The 20,927-nt window shown below is 43.9% G+C and overlaps 3 protein-coding genes across 3 annotated transcripts; 1 reads left to right on the forward strand and 2 right to left on the reverse strand.

Moving 5' to 3' along the window:
• Nucleotides 1-2,127: 2,127 nt before the first annotated feature.
• On the reverse strand, nucleotides 2,128-4,842 carry LOC124113669 (putative cell agglutination protein pfl5). The gene is made up of 3 exons (XM_048386459.1): nucleotides 4,791-4,842; nucleotides 3,603-4,049; nucleotides 2,128-2,981 (listed from the first exon to the last, which is right to left on the reverse strand). The coding sequence occupies exons 1-3, from the start codon at nucleotides 4,840-4,842 to the stop codon at nucleotides 2,128-2,130; spliced, it is 1,353 nt and encodes a 450-aa protein (XP_048242416.1).
• Nucleotides 4,843-4,937: 95 nt separating this feature from the next.
• LOC124113668 (sulfotransferase 1B1-like) lies at nucleotides 4,938-10,199 on the forward strand. The gene is made up of 5 exons (XM_048386460.1): nucleotides 4,938-5,082; nucleotides 6,868-7,188; nucleotides 7,905-8,008; nucleotides 9,071-9,233; nucleotides 10,084-10,199. Exons 1-5 carry the CDS (start codon nucleotides 4,938-4,940, stop codon nucleotides 10,197-10,199), a joined length of 849 nt encoding a protein of 282 aa, XP_048242417.1.
• Nucleotides 10,200-11,474: 1,275 nt separating this feature from the next.
• Nucleotides 11,475-20,549, reverse strand: LOC124113658 (lipopolysaccharide-induced tumor necrosis factor-alpha factor homolog). Its single transcript, XM_046474117.2, has 4 exons — nucleotides 20,438-20,549; nucleotides 17,423-17,690; nucleotides 14,859-15,021; nucleotides 11,475-12,507 (listed from the first exon to the last, which is right to left on the reverse strand). The coding sequence occupies exons 2-4, from the start codon at nucleotides 17,667-17,669 to the stop codon at nucleotides 12,402-12,404; spliced, it is 516 nt and encodes a 171-aa protein (XP_046330073.1). The 5' UTR covers nucleotides 17,670-17,690; nucleotides 20,438-20,549; the 3' UTR covers nucleotides 11,475-12,401.
• Nucleotides 20,550-20,927: the final 378 nt, after the last annotated feature.

Below are 20,927 nucleotides of genomic sequence, written 5' to 3' on the forward strand. Positions count from 1 at the left end.
CTGATTGACTACATCACTGCTGGGAAGATCTTATCTGCCTGTGACAGACAGGGCTGTAACGGCTATCGGAGCCAGGCACGATCAAAGGTGAAGCGTGGCATTTACTACGAAAATATATACATGCGGTTCATATCTAAATTTGGAAATGTGAACTTGAGACTAATATCTCATTTTGCTAAAGCATACAGCATTAATATTTTCATGAACATGATAAGGTTTACACAGATCATTTTTTTATTATAAATAATTACAACACATTATATAGGGACCATGCATATCCTTGCGTAACATAAGACTTAGCTCGATCACATGAGCAATCCCGCGCCCTAAATGAAATAAAATATAAAATGCCACATCTATATAATACCTCAGACCATATGTATATTTTAATTGTTTGTTCGTTTGTTTGTTGTTTAACGCCGCACTCGGCAATATTCCAGCTATATGACGGCGGTCTGTAAATAATCGAGTCTGGACCAGACAATCATGAGCATCGATCCACGCAATTGCGATATGGGATATATTACTTGCATCAAGCAAGTCTCAAACGATTATATTATATAATGAACACAATAAACTGACAAATTATCTTTAAATTCTATTGCAGCTATTATTCAGGAGTAGAGTGTTACATATGTTTCAAGTTCTTAAAATGTCTTTCATATATCTTCAAGTAGGCCTACACCAATTAGTGGTATAGTTCATGATTTTCATCAGTGATATCAGTGTTCATCATGCACACAACAATTTACAGTATGTCTTTGTTCATGTTCCTCAATGAATGTCTTGGACATCTCGTTATCTGTGTCGCCATCTCATAGATCGGACAACTCATCTTCATCAGAGGAGAAAGTATAAAGCTTCCTGGATATTGAGGTTCGGCATTTGGTCTCCACCATACCAGATGACTAAATATGATCCATCCACCAATTTCCAACCACGTTCTTCCGGAGATCGTTATGCAGGTTTTGCAATATGAGCGTTCACTTCAGATTTTGTAGCAGCACACTCTTCGGAGGGGGAAAGGCACATGGATCACAGCCTTTAACGTTATTAGATCGAAGTGCATATTTGTCCTTGAAGATACAATATGTCTCCTTTACATCCTGCAAACAAAGTGCTCGATAATGTTGACAACCCCCTCTGTGATTTCGTCTTGGCTTCCTAAAACTCACTGTTAAACCGTTGTATACAGAATACATTTGAGATTTTGATTACCCACAATCACATGGGCGCTAAAACAAATTGCTGAGTTATGCCTTTAATGCCATACTTTCAGGAAAATGGTCAAGATACAATTTGTAAGAAATTGTTTTTTCGGAAATATAATCAAGATGGGACAGTAGATGCACATGACTCAAGGCTCCCATTTTGGGGTGAAAATGCGACACAGTTTCTAACTGTGATGAAGATGAAGCAAATGGACTTGCCAAAACATTTGCCAAAATCGAAATTTAAACAAATGGAAAAAAATAGATTCAAATTCTGACTTGCAAATTTTGTGTTCTCCTCTACAAGAAAAGGTGAACATGTCTAGCAATATTAATTGAGATTTTAGTCCTGATTTACACGGAAGCCGACGCATGATAGTATGGAGTAGAACTTTGACATAAAGGAAAAATAAGTCGCTTTGGACAAGTTATTTTCGGGGGCACTTCATGGGGTCAAAAGACTAAGTTTAGATGTAAATTGTACTTCTATGTTAGAAGCCCACTGACCCTGTGTTGTAGGCTTTTGACCGTGTGTTGTAGCCTACTGACCCTGTGGTGTAGCCTATTGACCCTGTGTTGTAGGCTTTTGATCGTGTGTTGTAGCCTACTGACCGTGTGGTGTAGCCTACCGACCCTGTTGTGTAGCCTATTGACCCTGTGTTGTAGGCTTTTGACCGTGTGTTGTAGCCTACTGACCCTGTGGTGTAGCCCACTCACCCTGTGGTGTAGCCTACTGACCCTGTGTTGAAGGCTATTAACCCTTTGTTGTAGCCTATTGACCATGTGGTGTAGCCTACTGACCCTGTGTTGTAGGCTATTGACCGTGTGTTGTCGGCTATTGACCCTGTGGTGTAGCCTACTGACACTGTGGTGTATAGCCTACTGACCCTGTGTTGTAGGCTATTGACCCTGTGTTTTAGGCTATTGACCGTGTGTTGTCGGCTATTGACCCTGTGGTGTAGCCTACTGACACTGTGGTGTAGCCTACTGACCCTTTGTTGTAGCCTATTGACCCTGTGTTGTAGGCTTTTGACCGTGTGGTGTAGCCTACTGACCCTGTGGTGTATCCTATTGGCCCTGTGTTGTAGGCTATTGACCCTGAGGTGTAGCCCACTGAACCTGTGTTGTAGGCTTTTGACCGTGTGGTGTAGCCTATTGACCCTGTGGTGTAGCCTACTGACCCTGTGGTGTAGCCTATTGACCCTGTGTTGTAGCCTATTGACCGTGTGGTGTAGCCTACCGACCCTGTGGTGTAGCCTTTTGGCCCTGTGTTGTAGGCTATTGGCCCTGTGTTGTAGGCTATTGACCCCGAGGTGTAGCCCACTGAACCTGTGGTGTAGGCTATTGACCGTGTGTTGTAGGTTATTGACCGTGTGGTGTAGCCTATTGACCCTGTGGTGTAGCCTACTGACCCTGTGGTGTAGCCTATTGACCCTGTGTTGTAGGCTTTTGACCGTGTGTTGTAGCCTACTGACACTGTGGTGTAGCCTACTGACCCTGTTGTGTAGCCAATTGACCCTATGTTGTAGGCTTTTGACCGTGTGTTGTAGCCTACTGACACTGTGGTGTAGCCTATTGACCCTGTGTTGTAGCCTACTAACCCTGTGTTGTAGCCTATTGACCGTGTGGTGTAGCCTACTGACCCTGTGGTGTAGCCTATAGGCCCTGTGTTGTAGGCTGTTGACCCTGTGTTGTAGCCTATTGACCCTGTGTTGTAGCCTATTGACCGTGTGGTGTAGCCTACTGACCCTGTGGTGTAGCCTATAGGCCCTGTGTTTTAGGCTATTGACCCTTAGGTGTAGCCCACTGAACCTGTGATGTAGCCTATTGACCCTGTGTTGTAGCCTATTGACCGTGTGTTGTAGCCCACTGACCCTGTGGTGTAGCCTATTGACCCTGTGTTGTAGGCTATTGACCCTGAGGTGTAGCCCACTGAACCTGTGTTATAGGCTACTGACCCTGTGGTGTAGCCAATTGACCCTGTGTTTTAGGCTATTGACCCTGTGTTGTCGGCTATTGACCCTGTGTTGTAGCCTATTGACCCTGTTTTGTAGGCTATTGACCGTGTGGTGTAGCCTACTGACCCTGTGGTGTATCCTATTGGCCCTGTGTTGTAGCCTACTGACCCTGTGGTGTAGCCTATAGGCCCTGTGTTGTAGCCTACTGACCCTGTGGTGTAGCCTATAGGCCCTGTGTTGTAGGCTATTGACCCTGTGTTGTAGCCTATTGACCATGTGTTGTAGGCTTTTGACCGTGTGTTGTAGCCTACTGACCCTGTGGTGTAGCCTATTGACCCTGTGTTGTAGGCTTTTGGTGTAGCCAATTGACCCTATGTTGTAGGCTTTTGACCGTGTGTTGTAGCCTATAGACCCTGTGGTGTAGCCTATTGACCCTGTGTTGTAGGCTTTTGGTGTAGCCAATTGACCCTGTGTTGTAGGCTTTTGGTGTAGCCAATTGACCCTATGTTGTAGGCTTTTGACCGTGTGTTGTAGCCTACTGACAATGTGGTGTAGCCTATTGACCCCATGTTGTAGGCTTTTGACCGTGTGTTGTAGCCTACTGACCCTGTGGTGTAGCCTATTGACCCTGTGTTGTAGCCTACTAACCCTGTGTTGTAGCCTATTGACCCTGTGTTGTAGCCTATTGACCGTGTGGTGTAGCCTATTGACCCTGTGGTGTAGCCTATTGACCCTGTGGTGTAGCCTTTTGGCCCTGTGTTGTAGGCTATTGGCCCTGTGTTGTAGGCTATTGACCCCGAGGTGTAGCCCACTGAACCTGTGGTGTAGGCTATTGACCGTGTGTTGTAGGTTATTGACCGTGTGGCGTAGCCTACTGACACTGTGTTGTAGCCAATTGACCCTGTGTTGTTAGGCTATTGACCCTGTGTTGTAGCCTACTGACCCTGTGGTGTAGCCAATTGACCCTGTGTTTTAGGCTATTGACCGTGTGTTGTAGGCTATTGACTGTGTGGTGTAGGCTATTGACCGTGTGTTATAGGCTATTGACCGTATGTTGTAGCCTACTGACACTGTGTTGTAGCCAATTGACCCTGTGTTGTAGGCTATTGACCCTGTGTTATAAGCTATTGACCGTGTGTTGTAGCCATTTGACTCTGTGTTGTAGGCTATTGACTGTGTGGTGTAGGCTATGGGCCCTGTGTTGTAGCCTCTTGACCTTGTGTTGTAGGCTGTTGGATGTTGTGTAGGCTATTGACCCTGTGTTGTAGGCTATTGACCCTGTGTTGTAGCCTCTTGATCTCTTGTCTTTGAACGACAGACAAACCAATGCTGGATCATATCACTTACTCTCTGAAATATAAAGCGTCAAAACTTATAAACGCACTGTGCTATCAAAATTTAGTGTTTGTCATTACTTAATCACTGATTATGAGCTCAGCATATCTTAAACATTCTGTGGTCAGTTTCATGTATCAAAAGGTTGCGGAGTTACATGGATATGTTAAAATATATGTTTCTTCCGAAAACAATATGAAGTTGTGAATAGGGTGTAGAACATTCATATGTGTAGTTTGAAGTTTGAATTTGCCAATGTCGCTGTAAGGACAAGCCAAGTGTTGACCAGCCCGTGCTGTGTCAGCTATTCTCTTGTCCACTGCATACCTAACTGGCATATGTCAACAATGACACGCGTAAAGGCTGGTAAACCCCCCAGTTAGTCCCCTATCCAATCTCTTATCTGATATAGTCACGCACAGAAGTGTCCAAGATGGCGGAGAGGGTCGTGAAGGACAAGAGCGGCAACATTATGACAGTGCTGGATCCAAGGACATTCTCTGCGAAGACCCTGTCGAGCATCCAGCATGCTGCCCTCAGAGATGACGATATACTATTGTACGGGTATCCTAGATCAGGTTAGTGACGGAAGAGATGAACACGCTGTTGGGAGGGTAGCTGCTACACCACTGCTCGTTTGTATTCTACGTAAGTCTGTCAGTAAAGACTTTTGACCCTGTGTTGTAACCTTTTGACCCTGGGTTGTAGCCTCTTGACCCTGTGTTGTAACCTTTTGACACTGTGGTTCCGTGTTGTAGCCTCTTGGCCCTGTGTTGCAGCCTTTTGACTCTGTTGTAGCCTCATGACCCCGTGGTTCCGTGTTGTAGCCTCTTGGCCCTGTGTTGCAGCCTTTTGACTCTGTTGTAGCCTCATGACCCCGTGGTGCCGTGTTGTAGCCTCTTGACCCTGTGTTGTTGCCTTTTGAATGTGTTGTAGCCTCTTGACCACGTGGTGCCGTGTTGTAGCCTCTTGACCCTGTGTTGTTGCCTTTTGACTGTGTTGTAGCCTCTTGACCCCGTGGTGCCGTGTTGTAGCCTCTTGACCCTGTGTTGTTGCCTTTTGACTGTGTTGTAGCCTCTTGACCACGTGGTGCCGTGTTGTAGCCTCTTGACCCTGTGTTGTTGCCTTTTGACTGTGTTGTAGCCTCTTGACCCTGTGTTGTTGCCTTTTGACTGTGTTGTAGCCTCTTGACCCTGTGGTGCCGTGTTGTAGCCTCTTGTCCCCGTGGTGCCGTGTTGTAGCCTCTTGACCCTGTGTTGTAAACTTTTGACCCTGTGTTGTAGCCTCTTGTCCCTCTGTTGTAGCCTCTTGACCCTGTGGTGCCGTGTTGTAGCCTCTTGTCCCTCTGTTGTAGCCTCTTGAGCCCGTGTTGTAGCCTTTTGTCCTCTGTTGTAGGCTATTGACCTTGTGTTGTAGCCTCTTGACCCTGTTTTGTAGCCTGGTTGTACAGTTATACGTTTGTCTTTGTCGGTAGTGGAGGCGAAACATGTCTGTCTGGTATTCTTGTTGTGATGTTCCCATAATTTATTTATTTGTGGAATGGAACGACAGACAAGCCAATGCTGGATCATATGACTTACTCTCTGAAATATAAAGCGTCAAAACTTATAAACGCACTGTGCTATCAAAATTTAGTGTTTGCCATTACTTAATCACTGATTATGAGCTCAGCTTATCTTAAACATTCTGTGGTCAGTTTCATGTATCAAAAGGTTTGCGGAGTTACATGGATATGCTAAAATATTTGGAAAATGTCTTCCGAAAACAATATGACGTTGTGAATAGGGTGTAGAATATTCATATGTGTATCTGTAGTTTGTATTTGCTGTAAGGATAAGCCAAGTGTTGACCAGCCCGTGTTTTGTCAGCTATGCTCTTAAACGCAGATTTCTGGTGTCTCACACCGTGATATTGCTGGAATATTGGTAAAAGCTGCGTGAAACCATACTCGCTCGCTCGCATTAATCTCTGGTTGCCACATATGAAAGTCACGTGAGATAGCACAAGTAACCTTAGCTTAATCGAACAGCTGTTTCCTATCAATTTTGAATTTTTGTTAATTTCTTTTACAATGTCCTATTAAAACATGTCGGTAAGAAAAATTCGTTGTCGTTTATTACATATACGTTTTGCATTGAGAGTGGGTGAGTGAGTGTGGTTTTACGCCGTTTTTAGCAATATTCCAGCAATATCACGGCAGAGGACACCAGAAATGGGCTTCACACATTGTACCCATGTGGGGAATCGAACCCGGGTCTTCGGCGTGACGAGCGAACACTTTAAACACTAGGCTTCCCGACCGCCCCTTTTGTATTGAGAAAAGAAGTTCACAAAACCTATTTAACGTCCACATCCGACAACAGGTCACCACTGGTTGTTTGAGATAGTCAACATGTTGGTGACAAGCACCGCTGACTACGTGCCCTTCACCTTGGAGAGCGGTGTCCTTGAACTACAACCCGACACATCCCTCCGGCGTCTCTCCTCTCCAAGAATACTCACAACCCACGTCCAAGCCCATCTCTTGCCCCGAGAACTACAACAGCGGAACGTAAGGACTGTGCACATTATCCGTGACCCCAAGGACGTGGCGGTGTCCTGGTTCCACTTCTACCACGCCTACCCTGAAGACAAGTATGAAGGCTCGTGGGACGACTGGCTGCATCTGTTTATAAGTGACAAATGTATGTAATTGGTGATTACAGTAAACTACGGTTAAAACGAACTCAAAGGGACTAGTAATTTTAGTTCGTTATAACCGAAGTTCGTTGTAAGTACATATACAGCATGACTACAGCAAGTAGTCGGGTCCAAAAAGTAAGTTCGTTATATCCGTCAGTTCGTAATAAGCGTGTTCGTTTTAACCGTAGTTTACTGTATATCAAGAAATACAAATTAGTTAAAGTTATCCCTCGAAACATTCCTTTGGGGGTAAAAGGCAAAATAGAAGTGAAAATTATACCAAAGGTCACTGAAAATATGTGATGACACCAGGTGTTCGCGAAAAAGGTAAAACCATTCTGTTGTTCAGACAAGCATCCATGTACTTGACGTATCCGGAACATTAAGCACGACCACAGCCTCTTAGAACAAGGATGGGGAGGGTGTACTTAACATGCAAAGATGCTAGCAACATACAGTGAGTGAGTATGGTTTTACGCCGCTTTTAGCAATATTGCAACAATATCACGGCGGGGACACCAGAAATGGGCTTCACACAATGTACCAATGTCGGGAATCGAACCCGGGTCTTCGGCGAGACGAGCGAACGCTTTATCCGCTAGGCTACCCGACCGCCCCTAGCAACATACATGTATTTAGGGGAAGAATTATTATTTCATCAAATGATTATATTTTTATATTCGTCTCCATGAACATACAAAAATGTTTTTCGTTGCAGTTATGTGGGGTACATGGTTTGATCACATTCGGTCATTTGAAAAAATGTGTGAATCACTGGACCCGAGTCTTCTCCACATTATATTTTATGAAGACCTAAAAAAGGTAAGTTTGACTGCGGCAATATTTGTGCCTAAACATTCCTGGAAATTTCTGTAGTGAAGTTGGTAATGCTTTGTTTGTTTGTTGTTGAACGCAGCACTCAGTAATATTCCACGAATCTGGACCAGACAATCCAGTGATTGAAATCAGGAGCATCGATCCACGCAACTGAGACATGATGACATGCATGGGCGGATACAGCTTTTTTTTTTAAAAGGGGGGGGGGGGGTGCACAAGTAAAATCTATTTATTGTCTTTGGTGGTAATTTATAAATAAAGATTATTTTCGAAATAAAGGGTTGGGGGGGGGGGGGGGGGGGGGGGTGGGGGGGTGCGCCTGACATTTCAGTATATTATATATTTTCAACTATTTTAATGCAACGTGTTACGTGTCGAGGTCTTGAACGTTCTATACGGTGCTGGGCTTGTCTAGCTGTTCTAGACGATTCCGGATAACGTGGCTCCAAAAGCATCTAAATACAGTAACTTCCACATCACTACTTACGTGTTCTGTTCGTTTGACAGTACTACATTCCTGACAACTAATCATTGTTAAAACACATCATTATGAACTTCTACTGAATCTTAAAAGAAACAATGTAATACAATTACAACATTGTTTAACATTAAATTACACTGCCATATTACGAAAAGTAAACAATCTGTTACTAAGGGTAAAATGGATGTGCTGCAATATGATTGGTTGAAAAACGTTGTCAGACGAGATTGTAATTCAAGTGAAAGGGAATGTGTGTTGCTATATGATTCGAAATTTAACTCCGTTGGTTCCAAATTATCGAATACTCAATAACACCAGAAAATCTGAAAACACCAAATGTTTATCTCCGAATTGGATCCATGAAAGATTTCGGCGGACTTTTCATGGCGTTTGCATACTTTTCTTTATAAGTATGTATTTTTTCTCAGTTCCAAGTTTGACAAATTCGCATGGACGAATAGCTAAGTAAACAGAAATAGCTACGGTAAATAACGTTTGTATTTTGTGAAAGGGTTCTCTTATTTTCAAATATTTCCTTGTGTAAATTTAAGACATTGTTTTTGAAGAATACACAAGAAGAAGTACAAAAACTGGCACGGTTCCTGGAGACTGATGTATCAAACGATGTCATGGAGGAAATTGTTCTGAAATCGGCGTTCAGTGAAATGAAGAGCGAGAAGGATAAAATAACGGAGAAATGGAATGGGAAGCCGGCCCAGTATAGAAAAGGTTTGCATTCATTTGTTTCGGGATTCTAGCTTTCTTATTAAGTCGGGTTAAGGGGGGTCGGGTTGCCCAGTCGTCTATGACGCCGCAATTCGCTGTGCACGCCGCAACATCAGGGCGAACCGGGTTTCTGGCACGTCTAAGGGACGCAACTCTGCACAGCGAGAAGCAGCGTCTTAGACGACTTGACATCCCGTGCCCCACTGAGTATATAAATCACATGCCAAGAATAGAACAAAGTAACAAAACATTCAGTGAGTGAGTGTGGTTTAACGCCACTTTTAGCAATATTCCTGCAATTTCACGACGGGGGACACCAGAAATAAACTTCACATATTGTACCCATGTCGGGAATCGAACCCGTGTCTTCGACGTTACGAGCGAAGGCTTTGACCACCTGTGTGTGTGTGTGTGTGTGTGTGTGTGTGTGTGTGTGTGTGTGTGTGTGGCTGCTTGTATAAGTGCCGATTTTATAGTGCTTGGTAAAAGGACAGTGAATAACGTTGAATCATGTAAATACTTATCATACATATTATACAATAACAAATCAATGTATATGTACAATACAGTCTTTAATTAAACTGCCAAAGCGTTAAGGTTCAGATGCTACTTAGGGAGCTTAAGTAGCCTACTGGTTAAAGCGTTCACACGTCACGCCGGCCGGAGTTCGATTCCCTACCTGGGCATATGTGAAGCCGATTTATGTCCGCCGCCGTGATATTGCTGTAACATGGCTACGAGCTTCGTAAAACTATACTCACTCACTCATTCACTCAGATGCTATTTATATTGACATTTCGTCATGCAAACAACTTCTACCTGCCAATCAAACAAGTGTTTTTGATGTCTTCAGGTATTGTCGGGGATTGGCTGAACATGTTCACACCGTACCAGAAGGAGATATTTCACGACATATACCGGGAGAGGATGCATGGGTCTAGATTCCAGACGCGTTATGACAATCCTTGACTGTTTCATGATTGAATATATTTTATCAGACCATATTGTTAGCGTTGCATGCAATACAGATGGTTTAGTTTCATTTAAATACTATCCCCATGAAGATCCGAGTTAGAAATTGGTATTCACGTCTTAATGACTAACGAGATCGGGTGGTCAGGCTCGCTGCCTTGGGTGATGCATGTCATTGTATCCCTCCCACTTGCGTACATTGATGCTCATGATGTCAATCACCGGATTGTCTAGTCCAGACTCGATTATTCACATAGCGCCGACATATAGCTGGAATATTGCTGAGTGCGGCGTTAAACAACAAACAAAGAAACAAATAAAAACTAGCTCTATGAAGATCCGAGTTAGATTTGGTTTTCAGGAACCCATGCTTGTCTTAAGGACTAACGGGATCAATATCCCACTTGCGTAAATCGATGCTCATGATGTCAATCACTGGATTGTCTCGTCCAGACTCGATATTCACATACCGCCGTCATATAGCTGGAATATTGCTGAGTGCGGTGTTAAACAACAAATAAACAAACTACTACTACTACTACTACTACTACTACTACTAGTAGTAGTAGTAAAGCATCACAGACTAACGTCAAATTTCATTTAACCTGTTTATTTACCCCGGCGTTAAGCCTATACACGTCTTCCGGTGTGTTCTTCATTGGCAGGGGCGGTCGGGTAGCCTAGTGGTTAAAGCGTTCGCTCGTTACGCCGAAGACCCGGGTTCGATTCCCGACATGGGTATAATGTGTGAAGCCCATTTCCGGCGTCCCTCGTAAAACCATACTCACTCACTCTTCATTGGCAGCGACATGAACAACACACATTAAGGATACGTGGCTGCGCCATTCATGAAAATATCAACGTTGTTAGGTCACTCAGTGCTATAGGATGGTAGCTCAGGGTGATGACGGATGACAAAACTCAGGGGTGAAGTTTAAGACGACAGCAGCCATGTTTATTGTTGATGGTTTGGAATAAGTCGAAAAGGTACATGTTGATAATAACGTGACAGAACGCACACCGGGACCGAGTGGCAAATGTTCCCGTGTGGAGACTCGCACTGTCACTTACCTTCTGGCTGTCTCCCTGACTGACCATGTCAGTCGGGTTTTGTAGAGCGAGGTATTACGTAACGTGTGGCAAGGTCATTGTCCCACGTGTATGGATATACGTAAGATCCGGCGACGTAAGGAGGTGTTAATTGAAATGGCGCTGGAGAGTAAGGGTCCTGCCCGGAGGGGCTTATGATAAGAGGGGATACGCCGTATGTTTGCTGAATATATTAAACAGACAAAGGGCATAGAATTTCGGTGCACTTGGAAACATATTGAACCAGTTAGGTATTTAGATAAATGAAATGTTAAATAAAAGTATTGAAATGGTTTGCACTATAACAATACGATCTGTCCCTTATAAGTCTTTGAGGGGCAGTAGAAGAGGGAAGAACATGCCCCCTGCACTGAGCCCAACCCTTGCTAGGCTAAGGGTGAGACCTCCCTATCTTTCGTCTAACTTAGGTTGGAGATATCACGTACGCTTTCCGACTGCAAGGGCATGTCGCACACGGCTTTCGTCTCTGGACCAAGGCTTATATATATAAGGTCAAGACGTAAACGAGACAGCTGCACTTCTGGTTCATGGTGTCTGATAGTCTATGTATAATACAGTGGGGATGGACAATTAGGAGCAGCAGCTTACAAATAATTGCAATCAAGTGATGCCGGACATGTCATGGCTACAGGGTAATTAGCCTTCGGAATTAAATGTTCATTCAGAGAAAGGTTGTCTCAAATATGTCGACATGACAACTATTAAAGGTTGAATTATTGTGTGAGAATTGCTTTAACGTATACTGTGTTAACAAACGGAGAGGCAGAGCAGATTTTGATATTTTGGACCCTCCCTTTTAAAAATGCTAGATCCGCCCTTGCCAAAATCCCTCTGCCCTGTTCTTACATTCTCAGTCAAGACCGACGAGGAGGTTTTCATCCTTTAGATATTGCCGATAATCTGAGCGCTCATTCGTCAGAACTAGGGTGTGTCTTGATTGGTTGGTAAAATATAGTGACGTCACAATAAATAATGCATTGGCGGTTATGGAGGGTACTCGTTAAAACAAACCCATGAAGTATTAACGATGGATTAAACAGGATTGTTCCCATTACGTCGATATCTGGATAGAGTTACCCCTTTGTGGACCTATCTTCGGTAGGCACCCAATTGGTTCTTGCAGTTTGGACACTGGTGGATGACGTCTTTGGTGCTGTCCACACAGAAAGGAATCAGGCAACATCCAGCCCAGCATCTGAAATAGTGGGATACAAGGTGTTTATGTTGTCAAGCCTTGATTTATTCAAGTCTATTTATGGCCAACATTTTGTAAATATAAACTACACCTATGTTCACATAACTAAAGTAATGTTTGTTTGTTGTTTAACGCCGCACTCAGCAATAATCCAGCAATATGACGGCGGTCAAGACTGGGTCAGACATTGCCGTGACTGACATCATGAGCATCGCTTGGGATACGATGACATGCATCAACCAAGTCAGCGAGCCTGACCCCCTGATCCCGTTTGTCGACTTTTACGACAAACATCCATGGCTGTCGTAAAAAGATTAAAGGCAATAAAAAAACCGTCATACCATTTTGTCATGTGTTACATGTGATACATCAATGAAATGTAAAATTTACTCTTGTACAACTGTGGGCTGTTCTCATTTTACCTTCTAACATATGTTTCTGTGTTCTACCATATGTTTTTTCAGGTGAACAATTGATTTGCCTCTGCTTGTGTTTGTGAAGGGTGACCGGGGGGGGCAGGACCTCACCTTATCGCGAACACCTGGTGTCATCACATTTAATAATGATTAAAAAAGTATACTGATGAATTAGTCGGAACCGTACGATGGACTTTGGTAATAGCAGAGATTTCCTGTGATTATGGGGGGCACGGGTGGCCCAGTCGTCTGAGGCGCCGCGATTCGCTGTGCAGAGCTGCGTCCCTTGGGCACGCCAGAAACCTATGATTGTGGGTTCGAATCCCGGTTCGCCACGATTATGTTTCTAGGTTTGTCAGCACCATACCCGTGCTTGTGGGTTTCACCGAAGTGGTAAACGTCTTAGACCTGCATCACTTCGGGCTTTCCCCCCACATTAAGCCGACACGCCGCGATATGACTGGAATACTGTTAAAAGTGGCGTTAAAACCAACTCACTCACGTGATTATGGAAAGGGTTTTGTCGTTTTTAGTAAAATAAAGCGAGAATATTGCATGTATATCCGTAAGTGTAATTTAATTGGAAATATATGAATTACTTTGTGGTGGATATACTTCCGGTTTCATGCATCTTGTAACAATGTCAGGTATACAGTCTAAATAATACTGTCTTCATTGTTCACCGATTCGAGAATGGCCAGAGAATAATCAGTCCCTACGAAACAGATTCCATTGGTCGTGAAATGCCAAATAGTGATGAAAATATGTGAATGGATCACTGAAAATCAGTGATGACACCAGATATTAATGCATAAAAAGAGGGTTTGGGTGATCCTGGCACAGTCAGGCTAGTTAGGCTCATCATCAGCTCAGAGCCCTTGTCCCCTCTACACGCAGTCCAGACAGCGAATGAGACTTCTCCCAGGAAGCGCTGCCTAGTCAAACCAACACAGAACCTTTCGGATAATGTTAAGACTCCCCAACACTGCAGCCTTCTGCAATACCCAGATTGTCAGAAGGACTGTATTCCTGGTAGCAAACCCAGGTACTCTTCCAATGTCAGTCAACAGATTGGGAGGTACCAAACCTAAGGCACCGAGAACAATGGGGAGTCGGACAACTTGGTACTTGGGATGCAAGCGTGACATTTCGAAAGCGAGGTCCGCATATTTACCATATTATTCCCCAATTTTGTCAACGACATAGTGTCAAAAGAGACAGAAAATTCAATGATATAAATGATTTCATTTTTTCAAAAAAAGACAAGATCAGGTTTATTGGCCTGGATACGTCTGAGGCAAAGGATTTTGTATTTATCATTTTCCATGACGCCCTCCACATATTCCGGTCGTACCATGGATTGACCTCTGTGTCAAAAACAAAGGCATGGCGAAGACGGTAATAAAATGATCGAGCCACTCCATCATGTCGCTTAAGATACTGTATCTGTGCCAAAGCTGGGCTCGCCGACTTGGTTGATACATGTCATCGATCCCAATTGCGTGGATCGATGTTCATGATATTAATCACTGGATTGTCTGGTCCAGACTCGATTATTTACAGACCGCCGTCATGTAGCTGGAATATTGCTGAGTGCGGCGTTAAACAACAAACCAACCAACCAACCATTAAATTAATTACATAATCTGCATTTCATATTCACATTGTGATGGAAAATCACAAAAATTGACGGTTTCCAATAGGAAGTGACTGGTCCTGAGCAGCAAACAGAAATCCTTCTGTTTTTTTTTCAGGCCAGCCGACTTCATCCAAGCGAAGGACTCTGCAGGGTTGCTGATCTTCTCAACACACTGCACATAAACTCGATGCAGTGGTCGAGTCTGGGCCGATTTGATATGGCACTTCGCTTGGTTCACACTCATTATGATTATTATGATTATTTTTATTATTATTATTATTATTAAGCAACCTTACCCGAGAAGGCAAATGATGCATGCTGCTGCCCAGGTGCAGGTGCCGACTTGGTGGGTCGTGGAGGTGACAACTTGTGCATGACAATAGGGACATTGCACTCGCGCCGCATTCGGGCCCATGTGACCTGAATACATCATCGTGGACGGCTGGGTAACCACCACGGCTGTAGAACAGTAGGAATGTCGTTTAGCAACAAGGAATTAATAACAGAACTTATTGTGTTCTAAATGAATTAAAACCATGGTTCCTTTGTCTTTAATCGTGTATCAACTAGCAAAGCATCTTCCAACAGCTCCTCACAGCGATAGCCTGTTGGAGGAGCTCTTTACTATCGCTGCCCATTCTTGCTGGTAACGTAAAGGGGCGAGTGGTGATGAATGATCGGTGCCACCAGTCAAAGCTCCCTACTGTGATGTGTGGCCACAACCATGTTTGGAGTTGAACTCGCGACCGATTGACCTAACGGTCACTTTGAAACGTGGTGTGTGGGGTGGGGTGTGTGTGTGTGTGTGTGTGTGTGTGTGTGTGTGTGTGTGTGTGTGTGTGTGTGTGTGTGTGCACAATTAAGATCTATTTATTGTCTTTGGTGGTAATTTGCGCGCACCCCCCCCCCCCCCCCCCCTCTGTATCCGCCCATGCCCAGGTATTTATCTTTCTTTGTTCGTCAGTTAAAATTGCTATTTCGTTTCAACTATCATGTAATTGGTATAGAAAGAATTGAGGGGAAGTTGGCTGATTTCCCGTTTGTCTGCAATCTCGACCTGATATGATTAAACAAACAAAAAGGTAAATTCTTCTGGGTAATCTGGTCAGTCGTAAACCTACTCAAAATTCGCTATGATTTTCAAAGGACATAAACAAAACTACAATCGTGTCTACATTTGGGGTTAGAGGGCAAATTTCAAGATTCTTGTAATGGCCGCTCACACACTGACGGCAGCGATGTTACCGAATGTGTAACGAAGGTATCACGCGCTGGGAAGGAGATTGTATCATCTTCATTCGTGACCAACTCGTGATTTTCCGGGACAAGCCGAATTGCCATTCGTGACCAACTCGTGTTATTCCGGGACAAGCCGAATTGCGTCTCGTGCCCCTCTCATGGCCATTTTTGCGACCGGGTTCCGTCTTAGCGAAAACGGGCATACCTAAAACAATTGTCAACTCGTTGCGTAATGGTTCACTTATATATCGACATATATTATATATATTTCAGATGCAATTAAAGCACATCGGGACGTGCGGAATTATACAGTATGCTTTAACACATTTAACTGTGTCTTGGGTATATTTTTAGATGCCAGACATATGTAAAATCAAAAAATATTTCTGAGTGATTCTTTCACGAAGAACTTGAAATCATACGCGCATTCTGATTGGTTTGTCGTATTTTCGCACATAACCGTCATCGATTGGGGGACGAGTCTTCCTGCAGTTTACGGAAAGAGGCGAGTGGTGACGTATGGTATCCTCCCGAGGCAAGGGAATTAACTTACTGTAAAAGTAGTTAATATAGTGTGTTGGTTGGTTTGTTGTTTTACGCCGCACTCAGCAATATTCCAGCTATATGAAGGCGGTCTGTAAATAATCGAGTCTGGACCAGACAATCCAGTGATTGATATCATGAGCATCGACCCACGCCATTGGGATCGATGACATGCATCAACCAAGTCAGCGAGCCTGACCACCCGATCCCGTTAGTCGCCTTTTACGACAAGCAAATTCGTCTTTTACGGCAAGCATGGGTTGCTGAAGACCTATTCTACCGGATTTTCACGGGTCTTAATATAGTAGTCAGTTAACTCCCTTTCATCGGGAAGATGATTAGTCCCCCTCTAAGGAATAATCCTCATTTAATGTCGAGGTGCGGGCATTGTATTTGTCTCCGGTGATGAATTGTGTTTTTGTTCTTATGTCGGGAAAATCATTGCAAAGGATCATAAGCTGTGTTTTAGTTACATGGTGTTAAAAGACCCGAGTATCTATGTTGCTTACTTGTTCGTCCGTATGAAGATGGATCAGGGTTATACCCGGACTGTGGGTACGCTGGTTGCTATGTTACTTACTTGTTCGTCCGTATGAAGATGGATCAGGGTTATACCCGGACTGTGGGTACGCTGGTTGCTATGTTACTTACTTGTTCGTCCGTATGAAGATGGATCAGGGTTATACCCGGACTGTGGGTACGCTGGTTGCTATGTTACTTACTTGTTCGTCCGTATGAAGATGGACCAGGGTTGTACCCGGACTGTGGGTACGCTGGTTGCTATGTTACTTACTTGTTCGTCCGTATGAAGATGGACCAGGGTTGTACCCGGACTGTGGGTACGCTGGTTGCTATGTTACTTACTTGTTCGTCCGTATGAAGATGGATCAGGGTTATACCCGGGCTGTGGGTACGCTGATTGGGCAGGAGGGTACACGGACTGTGGGTACGCTGGTTGCTATGTTACTTACTTGTTCGTCCGTATGAAGACGGACCAGGGTTGTACCCGGACTGTTGGTACGCTGGTTGAGCAGGAGGGTACCCGGACTGTGGGTACGCTGGCTGCTATGTTACTTACTTGTTCGTCCGTATGAAGACGGACCAGGGTTGTACCCGGACTGTGGGTACGCTGGTTGGGCAGGAGGGTACCCGGACTGTGGGTACGCTGGTTGAGCAGGAGGGTACCCGGACTGTGGGTTCGCTGGTTGGGCAGGAGGGTACCCGGACTGTGGGTACGCTGGTTGGGCAGGAGGGTATGCTACTGAGGGCTGGGAGGAGGCGTCCCAGTAGCCAGGTGGATCCCCATGGGCATTGACAGACGCCATGCTTGCTTAATTTGCAGTTTTCTGTAAAATAAACATATTATATAACGATATACCTGCTTCCGTTCTGCTATAAGTGCTTCTGCTGTACTACTACTACCACTACCACTACTACTACTACTACTACTACTACTGGAGAGGTGGGGTAGCCTAGTGGTTAAAGCGTTCGCCAAAGGTCTGGGTTAGAATCGGTCTTAAGCAACCCATGTTTGTCCTCGACTCAATTATATACAGACCGCCGCCATATAGCTGGAATATTACTGAGTGCAGCGTTTAAAACAAACAAACAAACAAAACAAATACTACAATTACTACTGCCTCTACTAGCAGTAAATTATATTTTGTCATATTGTAGGAGGTCAATAATAGTAGAGAGAGAGAGAGAGAGAGAGAGAGAGAGAGAGAGAGAGAGAGAGAGAGAGAGAGAGAGAGAAACCCAAGATCATATAGTTTTTGGATTCGAACCCATGATATCTCATACTGTCAGCTGAAACGGGAAATAACTGATCATCATATCGCTAATATGCACTTTCCAGTAAACGAGAGAAGTCTATAATATTTAAGAAAAACGGAAAGTTGTAAGAAAAAACATGTGCAACATTTGCCCCCCGAAGGATACCAGTGAGGCTTCAAGGGATGTCTTGAGCTAGATATTAAAATCTACAGTTTCTCCGGAATGGCTGCCTGTTAAAAAAACTGATTTTTCTCCGTCAATCCGGGCATCCGAACGGTCCGAACGATTCACCCTTAACAGAGTTGTCTGTGTTAAATCTGGCGCAAAGATATGGAAGATATTTGTTTTTTCTTGTCAAATGACACGCTTTTCTCATGTTTGTATGTTTTAACGCGACACTCAGCAATATTCCAGCTATGTGACGCTGGTCTGTAAATAATCAAGTCTTGGCCAGGCTATCCAGTGATTGTCATCATGAGCATCGATCTACGCAATTAGGGTACGACGACATGATCAACCAATTTAGCGAGCCTGACCACCCGATCCCGTAAGTCGCCTCTCACGGCAAGCATGGGTTGTTAAAGAACTATTCTAACCCGTGTTTTTCTCATTCGGTGACCTGTCAAAGTTGATATTTTCATGAGAAGCGGAGCCACTTGTCAAAGGTGCATGTTTGACGTATTTGGACTTTGATTCAAGGGCGACAACTGCAAATTATGACCAGAGTAGTCTCCCTTGGTAGACAAGCTAGCAAGCTCCTTCACAGCGCGTGACACTCTCGGTAACATAGTATAGAGAGCTCCGGGAACGTACTATCGCTGTGAGGAGCTTGACAAGCTAGCAGAGAGCAAACAAGACCACTGTGGAAATGGCAGCTATGGAAAAGAAGAAAGATCAAGGAATCTGATAAGCACGGGTCATTACAGACAGAACAGGCATTCCACTATCAACTGTGAACCGTGGTTCTCATAAATATTGAAAGTGGGAATTGAGCACACACAGGGTGCAGGTAGGCCAAAGATATTGACTGTTGGTGCTTAAAGGCAACATGGTATATTGGCGTCTAAAAACAGACACATGAGCATAGAAATTATTTAGCATGTAATGATTAATAGGGGAACAGTTCATGCTTCAAAAGATACAAAATGAACGCTTTTGCATGCAATGGATTAGCAGAAATCACGAGGAATTCCATCACCACGCCTAAAACCCGAACTGGTGTTTGGAGCATAGAAATTTCAGCTCGAACATTATTATGTTCTCAGATGAAAATTCAGTGTGGCTATATCCAAACAGCATGACGATGTGGACCAAAGATACAGTAAAACCAATTTACCAGCATCCAAATGACGGGTTGGTATTCCAGCAAGACAATGATCCGAAACATAGAGCGGAGCATTCTCAGGAATGGTTCAACGAGCAAATTGTTACACTCCTTGGATAACCCAGCTACAGTCCGGACCTGAGATAACCCGGCTACAGTCCGGACCTGAGATAACCCAGCTACAGTCCGGACCTGAGATAACCCGGCTACAGTCCGGACCTGAGATAACCCAGCTACAGTCCGGACCTGAGATAACCCAGCTACAGTCCGGACCTGAGATAACCCAGCTACAGTCCGGACCTGAGATAACCCAGCTACAGTCCGGACCTGAGATAACCCAGCTACAGTCCGGACCTGAGATAACCCGGCTACAGTCCGGACCTGAACCCACATGATACTATTTGGGTAATCATGAAGGACAGTATCAATAAAAACATACAAAAAATATGTGACATGAAAAGAGAGGTGGTGATATATTGGGACAGTATGACTCTTGTTTTTTTTAACTTCCTTGATAGGCAGTATGCCTCGCCGCTTTGAAGCATGTATTAGGAAAAGAAGGGGTCTGACCTTATATTGAATAGTTTGCTGTTTTGTAGCTTTAGGTAAGCAGTATTTGTTGGACAAACCTATCTCTTGGTTTATGACTTCATAAATCTATAATTTACAATGTTCTCTTTCTCAATAATATCTGGCCAACGTATAGTTCCAGCATAAAGTGTGATTTATAGTACGTTATTTCACTCGCGTGAGATAAGGATGCATATTTTCTTATAAATACAGTATATTTCTTCACTTAATCCATAATAAATTAAAGTATATCTCATATGAACACGAAAGAAAACCATGGCAGATCGAAGGAAGACCTACAACAGTTTTCGTGACTGTGTTTTGTTTGTTTGTTATGTTTAACGCCGCAATCAGAAATATTTCAGAGTATGACGACTGCGTGACTGTGAATTTACAAACATCTAAGAGATTATTTCAACATACCTCAACAGGTCCCGTCCAACTACAACACTACATTAACGCGACATCAACACGGCGAGTAGCCAGGTAAAGGCCAGGGTACACACAAGACACACACAAGACACAAGCTGACGTCACAGGCGATCTATTGACGCCCCAGGCGAGCCAGTTCAATCGTTCTTAAAATAGAAGAGCTATATTCATTGATAGTCACTGTACATGTTGTAGTCACGGGTAAAGCAATACGTGTATGTGTAAATAAAAGGTTAAGAATTGCTCAAGAGCATTTCAGTGGCCGTATATAATATATATTTGATAACAATATACCCAGTGTGAGCGAAATTGTAGTCACTGTACCCGGCACAGCATGCATATGGATGGATCTATACGTAGACAATAGCCCTGGGACGTCTCCAAATTTACTACCCGGGTACCCAACCTCTATTACTCGACCCTACCCGGGTACCCACTGTAGGCCTCAAGAGATAGGAACAAAATGTCCGTTTGGGAATTT

Source organism: Haliotis rufescens, unplaced genomic scaffold, assembly GCF_023055435.1.
Source record: "Haliotis rufescens isolate VD_foot unplaced genomic scaffold, xgHalRufe1.0.p SCAF_6, whole genome shotgun sequence".
NCBI classification, from domain to species: Eukaryota; Metazoa; Mollusca; class Gastropoda; order Lepetellida; family Haliotidae; genus Haliotis; species Haliotis rufescens.

Coding starts and splice junctions, on each gene's coding strand:
- LOC124113669 (XM_048386459.1), bottom strand. CDS start 4,842: ATGCCAGTTAGGTATGCAGTGGACAAGAGAATAGCTGACACAGCACGG. Junction 4,050..4,790: donor AGCTGACACAGCACGGGCTG/GTCAACACTTGG, acceptor GCTACAACACAG/TGTCAGTAGGCTACGCCACA. Junction 2,982..3,602: donor CCAAAAGCCTACAACACAGG/GTCAATAGGCTA, acceptor CCTAAAACACAG/GGCCTATAGGCTACACCACA.
- LOC124113668 (XM_048386460.1), top strand. CDS start 4,938: ATGGCGGAGAGGGTCGTGAAGGACAAGAGCGGCAACATTATGACAGTG. Junction 8,009..9,070: donor TTTATGAAGACCTAAAAAAG/GTAAGTTTGACT, acceptor TTGTTTTTGAAG/AATACACAAGAAGAAGTACA. Junction 9,234..10,083: donor GCCGGCCCAGTATAGAAAAG/GTTTGCATTCAT, acceptor TGATGTCTTCAG/GTATTGTCGGGGATTGGCTG.
- LOC124113658 (XM_046474117.2), bottom strand. CDS start 17,669: ATGGCGTCTGTCAATGCCCATGGGGATCCACCTGGCTACTGGGACGCC. Junction 15,022..17,422: donor GTCTTCATACGGACGAACAA/GTAAGTAACATA, acceptor ACTGTTCTACAG/CCGTGGTGGTTACCCAGCCG. Junction 12,508..14,858: donor TGCATCATTTGCCTTCTCGG/GTAAGGTTGCTT, acceptor CCACTATTTCAG/ATGCTGGGCTGGATGTTGCC.